Below are 18129 nucleotides of genomic sequence, written 5' to 3'. Positions count from 1 at the left end.
AAGATGTTTCTCATGGTGGTGTCTCTGAATTGGTTTGGGCTGGATGCTTCTCAGAAGCTAGCATTTGATTTCCCACAGGAGAAGGTGGATTGAGTTAATGGGGGAAAAAAATAGTGAAGTTTGGAAACGGAGGGATTATGGGTCTGTTGGTTTATGGTGGATCCTTGTATTGCCTTTCCAGAAAGTTATGCAATGAAGGGGATGTGGAAGCAGAGAAAATTGTCCGTTTATTTGCCTTCTGCTCCCCTCGTGTGATGAAGCCTTTCTTCCATGTGTTGAAGAAAAAGAGAGTAAGGTTATTTATTCAGACAGAAAGCTAAGCTGGAGGGAAGATTACCCACATTTCAGCTTGTAGAGGAACGTGAAGATGTTCAGCCTGTCTGCTGGGGTGGTTTTTTTGGGGGGTGGGAGTATTCAACTCATGTTTAATATTATGGGCAGTCTTTTAAATGCTTGTAGAAAGTACCCTAATGTTCTATATGGACTGACTGGACTGGGCTGGTGCAGCTGGGTCAGGCTGGCAGTGGGGGAGTGACGTGCTGTGCCCCCATTTATTCTGCCTTTTTACTCTCCCATAAACGCTTTTGATTACCTTCCTGGCTTTTAATGAATTTCAAAATACTGCCTATTATATTTTAGGCTTAATTCTTCAGCATCGCGGGCGTCCTGGCTTGCGGGCAGAACACTGGAGGGTTATATTTCATTATTTACTGTCTCCTTGCCCGTGTGCCGATGCAGAATCCACTGCTGGCACCAAGTGGCTGCAGGTGGAAGCTGCTCTGAAGGTGGTGGACTCACCAGCCATCTGTGTAGGGTGCGTAGATTTTCGGGGCTGCAGTTCAGAGGGGGTAGTAGGACCCCTGTTCCTTCCCCAGTTTCCCCATGGTGGGTGTCACACATGGGAGCTGCTCTGTCCTGCGCTGGCTGGACCTGCAATTCCAGCTGAAAGGTGGTGCTTTTCCTTCTTTAAGACATACGAAAGGGAACAAGGCTGTCAGAGGACTTGCTTATAATAAATCTCAGCATGCTCTGCCCTCCATCCCATCCTTGTGGGGGTTGTTTTTCTTCCCCCGAGCGACTGGAAAAATAATCTGTAGAGTAACATCCCACACACGAAGGCAAAGGGTCGTGATTACCTGGGAAAGGACACTATTTTTCCTGCCTCTTCAAATACCTGGGGGATTTTAACGCTTAACACTGTTCAGAGACTGTGTATTAAGTACTAAAAGAAAAATTGTTCTGGGCTTTGTGCCCTCCTTCATTTTCAAACGGAGGTTCTCTTGGCCAGAAGACACTCAAGCAGGCAGGAGAGCACAGATGTGGTACCTCTGCTCCCAGGCAGGGAGGTGCAAAAGGGGGTGTCAGGGGTAGCTGGTTTCTTTTTTTAAAGCTGAATTCAAGGTTTTTCCACTCACAAATCACATGAAGCCAAGTTTCTTTATTAATAAACGCAGTTTCTAACATATCAGAAAAAAATAGAATTCTCTCATCAAAATTTTTCATTCTCTGCATCATCTTTAAGCGGCATCCCCCGCTCATCCCTTCTGTGGCTACTTTAAATGTATCTGACACAGTAGCTTGGAGGCAAGTTTTGAACTCTCTTTACCCATCACCATGAGTTTTGTTGCTTTATCTCAGTTCAGTGGTGATGGCATTTGAATTTGGAAACTGGTGGTTGGCCACCTCTCACTTGCCAGCCCCTTTCTAGGCTGGCCTTTGCGATGGCCACCGCTGTGTGCCTGCGTTGGGGAGGGCATAATGTTTGGTTGCCAGGAATTGATTTTGGGCATCTGTGTTTTGGTTTAAAGTGAGATAAAAGAAGCATTAAGTCAATGGTTTTCAGGCTTTTTTATTTCTTGCAATAATATTTGTGGGGTGTTTTGATGCATCGCTGCACCTGATCGACCACCGGCAGAAATTAAAAAGTTGGAAGCAGTTTTGGAGCCCACAGGGAGTTGGTTTATTCACAGGGTCTCAGGACAATTTTGTACATTAAAGGGATTTTTAGAAATATGTTATTTCAGTTCCTTCATCTTAGATTAGTTTTGTCTTTATTTTGTCCTTTAATACAATCTCCCAGCTGTGAGATAAAAGGCTAAAGCTCTTTTTGTCTCATGTAGTGGGATTCTTGCTACTGCTGTGATGCAGACTTGGGCTGTGGCAGCAGGATGGGCCTTCTACTTCATTTGCAATAAATTTTGCAAGACGCCAAAAATACTGCAAGCATCAGCATGTTAATTGTGCTCCACATTTCCATGCTGCTGCTCAGAGCTGGTGAGATCCTTGCACTTGGATATTGGAGTTATTTTTGTAGAAAGCTTTGCCTCCAGAAGGCTTTGCCCTGCCTGCCCTGGCTTGTGTCTTTTACAGCCGCTGCGATAGCACTTGTTGATTTTGTTGTTTATTTTCTGTGTAGTACAGAAGAATCCCCAGGTCCTTGGTCTGGACCAGACTGCCCAAACCCAGAGTTTGCATGTTTTGCTACCCCTCTGTCCATCCTTTCCTTGTGTGAGTGGTGGTGGAAAGCGTGCCAATAGTGCCTGCCAGGAAAGTTTGGGGCCAGTTCGCTTCATTTTCGTAACTTTAAAGGATTAGTGGGTGCCAAGAGGCATCAGGCAACCTCTTGGGGGGAAAAATTGGTCGTGTGGCTATTTAGGCATATCGGTCCTGCTGGAGCTTCTCACCAAGGATATTCCTAAAACCCCAAGGACCAGAAGGTAAGAATGTGAATCACAGGAGGAATAAGCATTTTTCCACATTGCTTATTCTCTAGCTATAATCATTTAGTAACGGGTGCAACTAAATAAGATAACCTACCTTATCAGTTTTCAGTGGTGACATTGGAGATGCAGAAGGTAGCTTGCATCAAATTTTACCAGTAATCCTGATTAAAGCATACCCAGTTGTGAATATTGACTTTGGGGCCAGTTCGCTTCATTTTCGTAACTTTAAAGGATTAGTGGGTGCCAAGAGGCATCAGGCAACCTCTTGGGGGGAAAAATTGGTCGTGTGGCTATTTAGGCATATCGGTCCTGCTGGAGCTTCTCACCAAGGATATTCCTAAAACCCCAAGGACCAGAAGGTAAGAATGTGAATCACAGGAGGAATAAGCATTTTTCCACATTGCTTATTCTCTAGCTATAATCATTTAGTAACGGGTGCAACTAAATAAGATAACCTACCTTATCAGTTTTCAGTGGTGACATTGGAGATGCAGAAGGTAGCTTGCATCAAATTTTACCAGTAATCCTGATTAAAGCATACCCAGTTGTGAATATTGATGGGAAATTACAGCACTATTCTTCATGTACCTCCTTTCCCCAGGTAATTCTTAAACTATAGGTGTGTTTTATCATCTTTCATTTGGGGAATCCCGAGTGAGAGGAGCTGAAGGGCTCATGGAAACCCTGTGCAGCAGCCGTGGGCCAGTTGCTTTGAACATCTCGGGGTCGTGGCTGAAACCATGTGTTTCCTCATCGTGTTCCTGTTAAGAGTTCTTCAGCGTGGCGTTTGGAGAATAATCCTGCTTTCTTAAAGTTGGCACCAAAAGGCTTCGTGTGAGACACGTCAGGAGAAAAATGAAGATGAAAAGTCTTTTTAGGTTTCGTTTTCTGGTCGCTTTTGCATCCGGTAGTGCAGAACTGACCACTATCTGAATGCCTAGTTCTAAAAATAATTAAAATGCCAAGAGTTGGCCCTTTTTTATTTCCCCATCTCCAAGACCCAAGCAGCTGTGCTGCTTGGGTACCCTGTGGAGCTGCACCGTGCCTCCTCCTTATTGCAGGGCAAGGGGAGAGGACTGGTGGGTTTTCAGATGCTGACTCAAGACTTTTCTAAACATATTCACCACTTATGAGGTTGATTTGAGATATTTGGGCCCGTTTCCTATCCTTTAATAAAAGATGCTATCGTGCGCTGTGCTGCAACTTGGGGTATTTGAAGTTGATTGGTAGAAAAATACTGGTTTATGTCTTTTGGGCTGAAATAAGGAATATTATAGTAGAAGAAAGTGTCAGTGCCGCTTTTGAAACGGTACTGACGGTGAATTTCTGTGTCTCTTGGGTACTGTAAAACTTCTTTGCATTCTTCAAACGTGGCAGAAAGGACTACCTCTGCTTTTTAATGAAGAACACGTACTTCTTCTCCAAATGAGTTTTCCCTCTCCTTCCCCCAGCACATGAGAAGGGCAGAGGCCAGTGTTTTATACTGTGAATAAACCCCAACATCTCTGTCAGACAAGAGTAAAAAGTGCCAGTGTTATTCCCAAATCCTGTGTGGGCCACTCAAGTGAAAGCACGAGGTGCTGATGAGCAGAACTTGTCCAGTTGGGAGCTGTCTCCTGCCATCGTAGCCCATCCAGACCCCTCCAGCCCTTGCGTTCCATGCCTTTCAAATGCAGTAGGAATCACTTGGTATCCCACTGGGAAAAGCAGCAGAAGTCTGGCCAATATGCTAATTACTGGAAAATATTTTTAGTTATAAGAGAGCAGCTGTCTTAGGAGGAAAGGCTGAGGAACTTGGGTGTTTTTAGTCTGGAGAAGAGAAGGCTGAGGGGGGATCTGATCAACGCCTATAAATACTTCAAGGGTGGGTGTCAGGAGGATGGGGCCAGGCTTTTTTCAGTGGTGCCCAGGGACAGGACAAGAGGAAATGGGTACAAACTGGAACGTAGGAAGTTCCATCTAAGCATGAGGAGGAACTTCTTCACTTTGAGGGTGGCAGAGCCCTGGAAGAGGCTGCCCAGGGAGGTGGTGGAGTCTCCTTCTCTGGAGACATTCAAACCCCACCTGGACATGTTCCTGTGCAACCTGCTCTGGGTGGACCTGCTTTGGCAGGGGGGTTGGACTAGATGATTTCCAGAGGTCCCTTCCAACCCCATAGCATCCTGTGATTTACCCCCAACTTGGCATTAGCATGGAAATGGTAGTAGCTCGTTTGCGAGCAGCCTGGCTGTTACGTCGTGTGGTTTAAGAGCTGTCTATTAAAAGAGCCTATAGCCAGCCGTGTCTGGAGCTCTGCCTCCACACAGATTGAAGGCAGGGCTGCTGCATCTGCCAGCTTCATCTCTGGCTTTCATCTCCCCACCTTGATCTCAGCCAGGTGCCTTGCTGGCTTTTGTGTTAGCTGTGTAGTTGAGCACAGAAGAGCAGTTGAGGCAGAAATGGTTAACTCGCCGAGCAGTGTAATGTCAAGTCAGTGGTACTGAGTTGTTCCGTAGGAGTTTAAAAATTAATTTTGTTGTTAAATGTCATCTTCTGGCTTGTGATCAGCGATAACATAGGTCAGATGGTTTCTAACGAGTTTGAAGGAAATCAAATAAGGAATCCTGAATGGTGAGCTCTGTGAAATTGAAGCGGGTTGAAGTCTTAACGCTGATGTTTCTAGAGCTACAAAAAGGTGAGGGGAAAAAAGGAAAAGATGAAATCTGCATTATTGATTGAGCAGAGATGTGGTGCTCAAACCCATCATCACCTTCCCAAGTTGGCAGAATTGCTCTTCCCTTCTCCCCTGCAGCAAAAGGCAGGAGAGCATAAACTAGTGCTGGAGATTAATGGGATTAATGGAAAATACCTTTGCTGAAATGCTTGTAGGAAGTTCTGCAGGGCCCTCACAGCCCTGTTCATAAGGGTCTTGGAGGGATTTAGGACAAGAAGAACTTCCTGGGACTGGGGAAGGTGAAGTCTGGAGATCTCCATGTACCTTCCCTTGCTGAATCCACCTCTACAGGGCTTGGAGAAGAGCTACAATGAGATTTAGTTTTTGCAAGATTTTTCTTTCCTGGTTTATTAACCACCATCCCCCTTTTTAGCAATCAGAGAACCACTCCTACATAGGCTTCTTTTGAAACACACACTTGCACCTTAGCACAGTCTTGCCCAGATTCTTGATCAATCAATGTCACTGAAGCAGCCAAATTCTTTGGATGTTTATTCAGACATCCAAGCTGGAAATCACAGAATCTTAGTGGTTGGAAGGGACCTCTGAGATCGAGTCCAACCACCAAAAAAAACCAAAAAAACCAAAAACCAACCAAAAAACACCACACCAAACAAATACAAATACAAAACACCACACCAAACGCCCACCAAAAACACCGCACCCACCAACTAAACCCCACACTCAACACCTGTGAAGAACAGGCTTTTCACTCATTTGTAGACCTATGGACACTGGCTTGGTTTCAAGCTAAAGTAATCATCCTGCTTTTTCAAGCCCAGCTCTACAAACGCTGTCCCCCTGCGAGATAAAACCAGGAGGGCAAGATACAAAGACTTCTTCCAGAGGTCACCCAAGGAATAGCGCATAGAGAAAACGTTGACTTCTTGATGGAGACAGTCTTGGGGGAAGGGACTGTTCAAATGCTTTAGGATTTCTCCCTCGGTAGTGTTTCCTGCCGTGTTTTCATCTCCTTTTTTTGTGTTTCTTTTTGTCCCCTTCCAGTTTGAGCGGCACGACCCGGTGGAGGGGCGGATCACGGAGCGGCAGTTCGGCAGCATGCTGCTGGCCTACAGCGGGGTGCAGTCCAAGAAGCTCACCATCATGCTGAAGCAGCTCAAGAAGCACTTCCAAGATGGAGAGGTCAGTAGCCTCGGTGGCAAATTTGGGAAGTTGGGATCGGGGACAGCCAAATATGCTGAGGAATGAGTAAGCAATCTCCTTCTTCTTAAGAAAAGTGCCCGCGCCTCGTTAAGCGGCGCAGGGAGACGGGTTGACTTTGTAGGTGATAAATATTTTGCCAGCAGCAAGGAGATGGAAGAGGTGGGACTGCAGTGGTCAGGGTCGAGGTCAGCCTTTAGACTTGTCCCTATTAAAATGGATGCTGTAATTTCCAAAATCTAAATCCGCTGAATTGCACCCTGAGTCTGGAGCCGGAATAAATATTGAAGACGTGTTCCCAGTTCCTGGCTCGACCTTGGATTAATTAGCTGCTGTGACTGGGCAGTTTATTATTTAATTATGAACTTATGGGAAAAATTAATTTGAATTACTTGTGATTTAGAGAGGAATAAGGTTGCAGATCCTACACTTGTTAATTTAGTGAGAGGCCTTGGAATAAGACATCCATACCAAGAGGGTGTGCTTTATCAGGTAAGACAAGTAACGGGCATCTAAATTACTTCAGTATTAGGATTTCACATCTGATTCTATAAAGATGGATTGTTCTTTTATTAACTAGGATATAAACAAGCAATTCACCAGAATAAGAATGGATGGAAAGGCTTTGGCTGCGTATTGGGCTGGTCTGACTGTTTGAGAGTCACCTTCCCCTAACGTCAGAACTGATGTTTATTTCTTAACTTGTTTAGATGCAAAGTGTGTTATAAAACACAAGTGTTGGCCAGGGTCTAGTCCTTTTTTTGGCCTTTTTTGGTGCCTTAACTGGACTCCCGTGACATGCAGGAATCCTCACTTCATTTGAAGCCACTCCAGTGACTTTTCCCCCCTTGATTTTCTCCCTCTTCTGGCCAGGGTCTGGTCCTTTTTTTGGCCTTTTTTGGTGCCTTAACTGGACTCCCGTGACATGCAGGAATCCTCACTTCATTTGAAGCCACTCCAGTGACTTTTCCCCTCGATTTTCTCCCTCTTTCAGTGGTGCTGGAGGAGAATTTGGGCGTACTGAAGCAGCAGGGCGTGAAGACTAATAGGTCTCTATTAACTACAAATAATGCCAAAAAGGTTAAAAACCAGAGGAAAGTGTAAGCAAGCTAAAAGGCCATGCTCAGAGTTGTGTTCCTGCCAGAGGAGCCACAGTACCTGCAGCTTCTTGAGGCCTTGGGCTGCCAGAAGGAGTGGGTTTTTTTCAGATTCCCTCATGTTTTGTAGAAAAATAGGCTCAATATTTAATAGCTTGTTATCAACAGATGGTGTCAACTTGTCATTAGTATTTGGAAAGCTCACTTTTCCAGCTCTTTGTCACTGGCTTAAATAAGACCATTGATGTTGCCAAGGCTGTGTCTGTTTATTTGATCTTTGAGCGAGACGCTGCAGATTCAGCTTTTCCAATAGCTCTGTTCCCCTGGAGTTTTAACAGGAATCATTTGATTTCTGATGGAAAAAAATACTTAAATGTGATGTGTCTCTAACAGAAAGTATCTGCTCTCATTTGATTTCTGATGGAAAAAAATACTTAACTGTGATGCGTCTCTAACAGAAATGTATCTGCTCCCTTGTTAGTGATCCAAACTGTCAATTCTTTTCCAGTGATTTAGGTTTCTTTATTTTATACATATATCTATCTATCTCTATATATCCTTTATCTATCTATCTATCTATCTATCTATCTATCTATCTCTATATATCCCTCAGAATCATAGGATGGTTAGAGTTGGAAGGAACCTTAAAGATCATCCAGTTCCAACCCCCTGCCCTGGGCAGGGACACCTCCCACCAGACCAGGTTGCTCCAAGCCCCATCCAGCCTGGCCTCGAACACACACACACACACACATATATATGTATATTATCGAACAGTAGCTGGTTGTATGAGGATTAGACTATATTATCGAACAGTAGCTGGTTGTATGAGAATTAGAGTTATTTTGGAAAGATTCTTACAGCAGATGTTTTCTTCCTTTCATGTGTAAGCCAAGACCCTGACATCTGTGGCAGAGGGAGAACTTTTTGTTTCTACGTTATTCCTCATCCCCAAATCAGCCAGATTGTGTTTCTATTTGCAGATAACTGTAGTCAGACCAAAACTTTTTCTGTCTTTATTCCAAGGACTTTCAAGGAGGGTAATTGGGGAATGGGACAAAGAAATGACATTTGCAAGAAAAAGAATTGGTGGAAAACACAGGGTTCCTTAGGCTGGGGAGGGGGAGAGGGGCAAATGGAACACCCAGAATCCTGAAATGAGATGGCCTCTTTGTTAATAGGACATTTAATGGTTTAAGGAGATGTAGGGGATGCAGGAAGTGCCAGGCACTTTGCACTGGAAGCAGATAAGCCTTTTTGGCAGGCAGGGCAGCTCAAAGTCAATGCTTATGCAGAGCTGGAGAACTCAGCTGCTGAAATCCTCCGCTAAATCCAGCAGGTCTTAGCTCACAGAGAATCCAGCCTGGTGCCTAACTGTGCACTGTCTTTTATACAAGAGAGCCTTTTCTTGAAAGTTTGTGGGGTTTTTTGGGTTGTTTTTTCCCCTAGGATATTTCAGAAGACCGTTATCCTTTGCAGATTTGTGTGCAGCACTTTGTATCTAAATACACCTATGTACTTTTATTGGCTCACCCTGGTGCAGCTGTCAGTGTTTTTATGTACCTTAAATTTCCCTGTCTCTTTAGAAATAGGACGACCGTGAGCAGAATCACATTAACCACCTTTCTGGGTAACTTATTCAGGGGTGTGCTTGCAAAGTTGTCTTTGTAAATGAATGGAGTATTAAGCCAGAGAGTGTTCTCCTGCTTAAAACTGCAGAAGCTTGGTGCTGGGGCTGCTGCTCCCTCTGTGTTTATAACCCAGACATCTGCAGAGCAAGCAGCTGCTTCGCTGGGGATCGGCTTTACCTTCCATCCTATCGAAAGGGAGAGGAGCCAGTGCTATCCACCACTCTCCCTTCAGCTCCCAAACCTCAAGGAGACATTCAAACCACCCAGCCACTTCAGTGCAGTACTTTCCTCACTGAACACCTTGTAGGTCAGAGCAGTTTTATGCAAACACGTGTTGCAGGAAGAATTTTTCTCCAAATCCCTTCTTTTCACACTTGACTAGCCTGCCTTTATGGCAGCGCAGTATCATTATCTGCACAGTTTACTAACCTGCTCTAACTCCCCTCTGTTCCCAAAGCAGCAGGGGCTTTGCCTTGCTATTGCTTCTCAAAGAAAGTGAGAGTAAAATAATTTTAATACTGTGATGCTGGGGGGGGAAAGTGGCAGTAATTGTACTGAACCTACCCGGCAAGCTTTACCTTGGAAATGCAATGTAACCTCGCAAATGTTTTCTTATTAATTCTGCCAAACATCCTCTTAATTATCTGACACAATTACCTTTTCTGCAGAAGGCAGCCCAGGCAGCCTCCAAGACATTAAATCTCTTGTTTTAATCTAACCTTTAGCCGTTTTCCGACATTGTTATTCTACATTGCTGCTTTTGAGAATGGCACGTTTCCTTGTATTAATTGATAATCTGCTTTCATTTTATTTTTATCGAGGAAAAAAAAAATAAGTCATCTTACCCCAGATATGTGAGCACCTCTGCGTATTCAGTGGAGCTGCCACACTCTTAACTTTGTTTAAAATTGCTTCTGATCCTCCCTCTGGAGTTATATATCTGGAGTCTCCCTAACTGCTAGAAAACCAAGCTGACTCTTTGGAAACTAGTGATTCAGGTCATCTCCTAGACGTGCTTTGGGGGCTGTGGAGCATATTTTCCTGTTGGTGTGGCAGAGAGTGGGGGCCAGATGTAATTCTTCCTGGCTGAAACCTCGGTTCCCAGGTGAAAAGCTCTCTTCTTTGCAGAAGGTGGTGGAGCTGTCACAAGGTGCACGTTGGGGGCAGATAAGCCAGTCTGCCTGCTTATGTATCACTAAAATCATGAAATGATTCAGGCAGATGAATGAACAGCTAGATCTACAAATGCCTCCAAAGAAGTGATCACCCAGAGGCCATAATCACTGCCCTAGTCTTCTCCAGGTTTGCAATTTCTTGTGATGTCAAATCACCACCAGGCTCTGCTGTGTAACAGAAACATCTCTTGGTCTTTCAGCAGAGATGTGAGTAGCTTAAGGAAGAGCCAAGCAGCGTTGACAAACACATTGGCAGGGAACAGATAAATTCCCAGACAGAGGCTTCTGACTGATGAAGGTGATCACTCATCTGTTGACACATCAATGCAAACTTCAGGCTCTCCCAATCTCTGATTTTGTTTTTTGTTTTCTATCTGGAAAGGAGCTAATGCTGATCCCAGCCTCAACGTGTGGCAGAGAGTGGGGGCCAGATGTTAATTCTTCCTGGCTGAAACCTCAGTTCCCAGGTGAAAAGCTCTCTTCTTTGCAGAAGGTGGTGGAGCTGTCACAAGGTGCACGTTGGGGGCAGATAAGCCAGTCTGCCTGCTTATGTATCACTAAAATCATGAAATGATTCAGGCAGATGAATGAACAGCTAGATCTACAAATGCCTCCAAAGAAGTGATCACCCAGAGGCCATAATCACTGCCCTAGTCTTCTCCAGGTTTGCAATTTCTTGTGATGTCAAATCACCACCAGGCTCTGCTGTGTAACAGAAACATCTCTTGGTCTTTCAGCAGAGATGTGAGTAGCTTAAGGAAGAGCCAAGCAGCGTTGACAAACACATTGGCAGGGAACAGATAAATTCCCAGGCAGAGACTTCTGACTGATGAAGGTGATCACTCATCTGTTGACACATCAATGCAAACTTCAGGCTCTCCCAATCTCTGATTTTGTTTTTTGTTTTCTATCTGGAAATGAGCTAATGCTGATGCCAGCCTCAACGACAGGATTAATCAATAAAATACTAAATTTCATAATACTGATGCTGTTTTTGCTACAGAGGTTCAGTATCTCTGTCCAGGTGAAAGCCCAGGTTTGTAGGATGCCCCTGCGCCGACAGGATTAATCAATAAAATACTAAATTTTATAATACTGATGCCATTTTTGCTACAGAGGTTCAGAGTCTCTGTCCAGGTTTGTAGGATACCCCTGCGTATCATTGCTTTTGCTTTTTCAGTTGGTGAAAGGACCCCAAGTTTATATATGTGAAAAAACCTTCCCTCATACCCACTGAAACAGTAGCAGCTGCAGTGTTGGTACTGAAGAAGGGGCTGTTTTGCGTGGACTGAAACAGTAGCAGCTGCAGTGTTGGTACTAAAGAAGGGGCTGTTTTGCGTGGATGGCAATGCTGTTTGGCCTTGACATCTGCCATTTTCTGGTAGGAAATTCCAGGAAAACGCAAAATTGGAGCTCTTGGCTTAGCCTGGTGGCTGGGGTGCCTTGTGGCCGCTGCTGCAAAGCTCAGATGTCCCAAAAAGAGCATGTAACAACAGCACAGTGTCTTCTGCTGGCCTGAAAGTGGCCACACACCTCCTGGTTCCTGCAGGCTTCCCACATTTTAGGTGCATAGCGGGGAGGCATCCAGATAGGTCTCTGAATTGCAAAGATCTATTCTCCTCTAGATCTGTTGTACAAAACAGAGGAATCTTTGCTGAAATTCCTGATTTATTTATTATTTTTTTTTTGCTGGAACAGTATTTTATTTAATTCTGCCATCCATCTTTTAGCATGCTGCTTGGGAAGCGAAGCAGGTATATATTTATAGAAAGCTCCCTGTACAGTACCCTTTTTTTTTTTTTCATATCCATTGTCCATTTTGTTATCTCATCCTTTTTGGTCTGGAACCATGAACCCAGGGCTGACAAAGCCTCCTGCTGTTGTACTTGTGGGTGTGCAGGCTGTGCTGTGTACATCACCACAGACTCAGTTACAGCAAAGATAGGAACAAGCTGCAAATTTCCTGCAATTCTTCTCCTCCTACAATTCTAGAGGCACCATGTCTGTATAAGAAGATGGTAAAAAACGTGCCTTTTCTTTCCAAAAAAATGATAGATGGCTTCTTCCCTGATGAGAAGTTGTTGGGAAGAGTTAAGCAGGGTTACAACGGATCATATAAATTTATGTTTGACATTACCCACTGAATGTATGCTCTTCCATCCAGACCATGAAACTCTGCTGTGTTATGCAGTTGGGATTTTTAGTGTCTGGCTATATCAGTCTGTCGAGCTAGACAGCATAGGAGGAGCCTGAACCTGAACTCCTCTTGACAAGCTGATTTATCTCTTCCAGAGAGGAAGGCTGAGTGGTTATTATTGTGGGGATGATTTACCTCCTCTGTCTGCTCCGAGCTGTTGGGAGAGCTTGGAGGCTGCAGCTCAGGTCCCAGCACTGATGCAATCATGCTGGTGCTAAATGGGTGGATAAAATGGGGTGTGGAGTTGTGTGGGGTGACCAGGTGGGGGTCCTGGAGCTGGGCTCGGTGGGATCGGTGCGGAGGGGAATGTGTCACTTATCCCCTGCCTGCCCTCAGCTGTGCTGGGATGCAGCTCTGCCAGCGTGGGGGGATTTTGGGATGCATTTCCATGAGTACTGTGTCCAGTTTTGGGTCCCCTACCATAAAAAAGACATAGAGGTGCTGGAGCGGGTCCAGAGAAGGGCGACAAAGATGGTGAGGGGTCTGGAGAATAAGTCTTATGAGGAGAGGCTGAGGGAGCTGGGGGTGTTCAGCCTGGAGAAAAGGAGGCTGAGGGGAGACCTTCTTGCTGTCTCCAACTCCCTGAAAGGAGGGTGTAGAGAGGTGGGGGTCAGTCTCTTTTCTCAAGTCACAGGCGACAGGACAAGAGGAAATGGCCTCAAGTTGCCCCAGGGGAGGTTCAGGCTGGATATTAGGAAAAATTTTTTCACCGAAAGGGTTCTCAGCCATTGGAAAGGGCTGCCCAGGGAGGGGGTTGAGGCCCCATCCCTGGAGGTGTTCAAAAGACGGGTTGATGTAGTGCTGGGAGGTCTGGTTTAGTGATGATGCTCCTTGTTTGTTGTGTGGGTGTCTATTTCTGTCAGTTAGGTTGACGGTTGGACAAGATGATCTTTAAGGTCCCTTCCAACCTAGAAGATTCTGTGATTCTGAGTATCTATCTGGGTGGCTGTAGGTGCTCACTGAGCCTGTCCCACAGCGAGGGAAGCCCCGGGAGGCTCTGCTGGTACGTGGAGCAGATGGTGATCCAGCCCAGCAGCCATCCTGCCACCAGCAGCAAAGCTAACGGAGGCGCATCTATCCGTGCTGTGGGTCACAGTGTCACCTTCTGCGACACTGGGGGAGACACGGATCTCCCCAGGGATCCCTGAGTCTCTTGGGAGAGACCATCCAGCGCTTGAACTCTTTCATTGTTGTCACTGCAAGCGTGCAGGCTTGAAAAACAAAAAATTAAAAGAAATTAACCTGCTTGCAGCAGTTTCCTGCATCCCAGCCACAGGCTCATGGGGTGTCCACTCCTCCGGGCAAGAGCTGGCTGCAGAGACATGCTTTTTGGTCTTTGCCACCACTGACAGTACCTGGGGAAGTCCTTTTCCACCACCCAACTTGTGGGACTGGGAGAGGAGCAGAGGTGGTTAACGGGTTGCCAAGGTGGGAGTGTTTTGAGTGTGGTTTTGAGTGTGTGTTTCCCCTCTGGTGACACTTTGAGTCACTTTGTTGTTCATAATCCAGGTAGTGTCACGATTTCCTTTTTCCCCATCACCATTAAGACCATCTTTTCTCTGCCCTAGGGTCTGACGTTTGAGGAGGTGGAGAGCTTCTTCACTTTTCTGAAGAACATCAATGACGTGGACACTGCTTTGAGCTTCTACCACATGGCTGGAGCTTCGCTTGATAAAGGTATTAAAGTTGCAAGGACAGATAAGAGCTGGAAGCTTGAGGGAGCTCACCTCATGCCGTGTCTTTGGAGTTGGGGAAGATGTTGAACGAGCCCTGGCTGACAGGTTAAAAATACCCCAGAATCACAGTTCCTCCCTGTAATGAGAGGTTTAACTTGCTACGGCCACGGATAAAATCTGAAATCCCTCTTTATCCTTCTACAGTTTTAATTATAGAGGGAAAAAGATGCTGAAACATATAGCCTGAATAGATTAGGAAGCGGTGATTTCTTAGTGAGGGATTAGGAAGTTGTGATACCACAGTGATATCTTCAGCAGGACCGTTCAGGCCTGGTGTGCTCAGGGGCAAGATGACCTAGTGAGTGTATCCCAGGTTGTGGGACCACAGCAGAGGCACACCAATGTTTCTTCTTCATCCTTGTCTTCTGGAGTGAGGGGTATTTTTTCTCCTTTTATGCAGTACGAATTCCTGTTGGCAAAGATAAGTGGTATTTTAAGAAGTATTCTTGCAAACTCTATCTTCTGTAGAGATCTCTGACGTGGCAGAGGCACTAACCAGCAGTGGAGCTGGTGGTAGGAACGTTTCAACCCTTGTTTTGTTGCAGCTTTGCTTAAAAATGAGAGACTTTGCTTAGAAATAAGAGCTGCGTGGCCAGATGCTGCGTTGCTGATCTGAAATCCAGGTAATGACAAGCACCTTTGGAGCTCCCAGGTGCTGGAGGGATAGAGGGGGAGCACTGGAACCCCACTGAGGTCCCAGACTGACCATAAAAGTCTGTCCCAAGGAGGCTTTTTTGAGATTGCTCACAGTCCAGAGGCTGTGCATGGCCGGAGGAGCTGGCTGTATAAACTTTAGAGCAGGTGTTTCCTGGGGAGCTTGGCAATAGCGTGGTTTATTGATCAGACCAATCCATATCCTTCTTCATCTCATTGTGTTTTTCCTTGTTCTGAGCTAATCCATATCAGGTATCTTCTCCTGTATAACACACTGATCTAAAAAAATGAAAAAATACCATACATTTTCAAAAAAAAAAAATCCAACTCTCTGCTGCCAGGATTTGTCACAAGCATGTGCTTTTCTCTTCTAGGTCTTTTTTAAATAGTTGTCTTTTTTTGAAAACCCTCAGACTGGGAATATTTTAAAAAAAAAAAAGCAAACTCATTAAAAGTTTTTTAGGCTATGTGGAAACTGTTTTCTACTAGAAAGTTAAAGGAGATGCACTTAGGCAGCTGCAAAATTAAATGTTTTGGAAGTATGCTGTTCTTCCAGCCAGGGGTGTTGTGGGAATATTAAGACATTAATGGCTTTTTGGGCAGTGGAGTTACAAAGGGAGTGAAATGTGTCACATCTCTCCTTGCCTGTGTCAGCAGCCCTCCTTGTCTTTGATTTTTTTGGGAGGAAGTCATCTGCACTCTTTGGTTTAGATCACTGTTATCTTAAGACTTAAAGTTAAAGGAACCTGTTAAGTTTTGGAGGTTTTTTCTTTCATTTAAAAGTAAAAAAGGAGTAGGAAATACCATATATGAAATATGGATGTGCTGATGCTGGGCAAAGCCCTTCCTGCAGCATCCCCCGAGGAGGTGATAGCCTAACAAACCCCATTTACTCAGTGTCTACAGTAAATTAGTGATTGCCTGCTCGTGGAAGATGTATTTGTGGAGTATTTAGGTCTACGTGCAGTTGCTAAATGAGTGTGATTGCTGTTTAACGGTGTGCAATTAATGAGCTTGTGCTGGAGCTGCAGGCATTGAGCTGGAAGTCTTTTGGCTGGAGGCAGAAGAGAGCGTTTTGCTGTGGTGCTGATGAAGGTGTAAGCTGGGTTTTGCAGCAGGGATCTGTGTGATCCTGTGCCTAAATTGTCTCATTCCCATATGCCTGCACTCCCAGTCTGGGTATTGCACCCACAAATCAAATAAGCAATAAATAGGGTGTACTCTTCCGAAAGTCAAGCTTTCACAAGGTTGCTTATTAAAAGCCAACAAATGTGGAAATTGCTCATCGTGTGGGGGGAGGAAGAGGATCGTTTGTGTGTCAAATTGCTGCTAACCTAACGAATGCAATTGTTGTTATAATTTTAAGAGACCATTTAACAGGGGGAAAAAAAAAAATGGACACCACCGAACAGCCATAGCTTGACAAATGGTTTCCTGCGTTGAATTAAGTAGCCTCTTCTTCTAAAAGGGATCATAAACCTGTATTTTAATGGCCCATAGAATAATGCACAGATTATTTGTTAGTCCATCTTTCATTTTACCAGAAAGATAACAGCTCATCGTTCCCTTAAACCATAAGGGTTACTTAGAAAACTTTCCCAGCCTGGGCTGAGAGCTGGCAGCGGGACAGGAGCCGAATTCGTCACTTATTCCCCTTTTTGAGGCGAGGGTGTGAATTGCACTTTTTTTTTGGCACTGTCTGCAGCCAGACTTTCCAAGCAGCCCTTCTCCTGGCGCCGGCAGAGAGCTGGATGTAACTCCTCTGTGTTTCTAGGGCAAGGCACAGATGGGTTTCGCTAGAATCATGGAATCGTCCAAGCAGCCCTTCTCCTGGCGCCGGCAGAGAGCTGGATGTAACTCCTCTGTGTTTCTAGGGCAAGGCACAGATGCGTTTCGCTAGAATCATAGAATCGTAGCTGCCCCAGGGTAGGTTCAGATTGGAGATTTGGAAAAATGTTGACAGGGAAAGGGTTCTGAAGCCTTGGAATGGGCTGCCCAGGGAAGGGGTTGAGGCCCCATCCCTGGAGATATTTAAAAGATGGGATGACCTAGTGCTTAGAGACATGGTTTAGTGATGGTTTTTAGAGGGAGGTGATTCTGCCCCTCTACTCTGCACTCGTGAGACCCCACCTGGAATATTGTGTCCAGCTTTGGAGTCCTCAGCACAGAAAGGACATGGACCGGCTGGAACAGGTGCAGCAGAGGGCCACAAAGATGATCAGAGGGATGGAGCACCTCTGCTGTGAGGACAGGCTGAGGGAGCTGGGATTGTTCAGCCTGGAGAAGAGAAGGCTCCGGGGAGACCTTATAGCGGCCTTTCAGTACCTGAAGGGTGCCTATAGAAGAGCTGGGGAGGGACTCTTTGCCAGGAAGGGTAATGATAGGACAAGGGGAAACGGTTTTAAATTGGAAGAAAAAAGATTCAGATTAGATCTCAGGGAGAAATTTTTTACTATGAGGGTGGTGAGAGCCTGGAACAGGTTGCCCAGAGAAGCTGTGGCTGCCCCATCCCTGGAGGGGTTCAAGGCCAGGCTGGATGGGGCTTGGAGCAACCTGGTCTGGTGGGAGGTGTCCCTGCCCAGGGCAGGGGGTTGGAACTCGATGATCTTTTAGGTCCCTTCCAACTCTAACCATTCTGTGATTCTATGAATGGTTGGACTAGATGATCTGAAAGGTCCCTTCCAACCTGGACAATTCTATGATTCCAGTTGGGCTTTGGTATTTCCAAGGATGGAGATGCCACAGCCTCTCTTGAGCGTATAAGAAAGCCTGGATGAATATTGGTGATAACTTGCAAGGAGTCATCAAACAATGAAATCTGGCATCTTGCAGAGGCAGGTCAGGGTCATGAGTTGTCACCTTTGCTGTGAGGTGACATGTGGCACTGGTGAGGCCTCACCTCGAGTACTGTGTCCAGTTTTGGGCCCCCTACCATAAAAAAGACATTGAGGTGCTGGAGCGGGTCCAGAGAAGGGCAACAAAGCTGGTGAGGGGTCTGGAGAATAAGTCTCATGAGGAGAGGCTGAGGGAGCTGGGGTTATT

At 45.5% G+C, this 18129-nt stretch overlaps 1 protein-coding gene across 4 annotated transcripts in view; it reads left to right on the top strand.

The window, feature by feature from the left end:
* Positions 1-18129, top strand: part of MICU1 (mitochondrial calcium uptake 1) — a 125129-nt gene that overhangs the window by 98855 nt on the left and 8145 nt on the right. For all 4 annotated transcript variants that reach the window (XM_014940505.1, XM_014940501.1, XM_014940503.1 and 1 more), the window contains 2 exons: positions 6442-6579; positions 14266-14374. In XM_014940505.1, the coding sequence (XP_014795991.1) occupies positions 6442-6579; positions 14266-14374 (247 nt within the window). The remainder of the gene's footprint in view (positions 1-6441; positions 6580-14265; positions 14375-18129) is intronic.

The sequence above is a fragment of the Calidris pugnax genome, unplaced genomic scaffold (genome assembly GCF_001431845.1).
Source record: "Calidris pugnax isolate Ruff unplaced genomic scaffold, ASM143184v1 scaffold39, whole genome shotgun sequence".
Classification (NCBI taxonomy): domain Eukaryota; kingdom Metazoa; phylum Chordata; class Aves; order Charadriiformes; family Scolopacidae; genus Calidris; species Calidris pugnax.
This window is presented reverse-complemented; position numbering and strand designations above follow the sequence as displayed.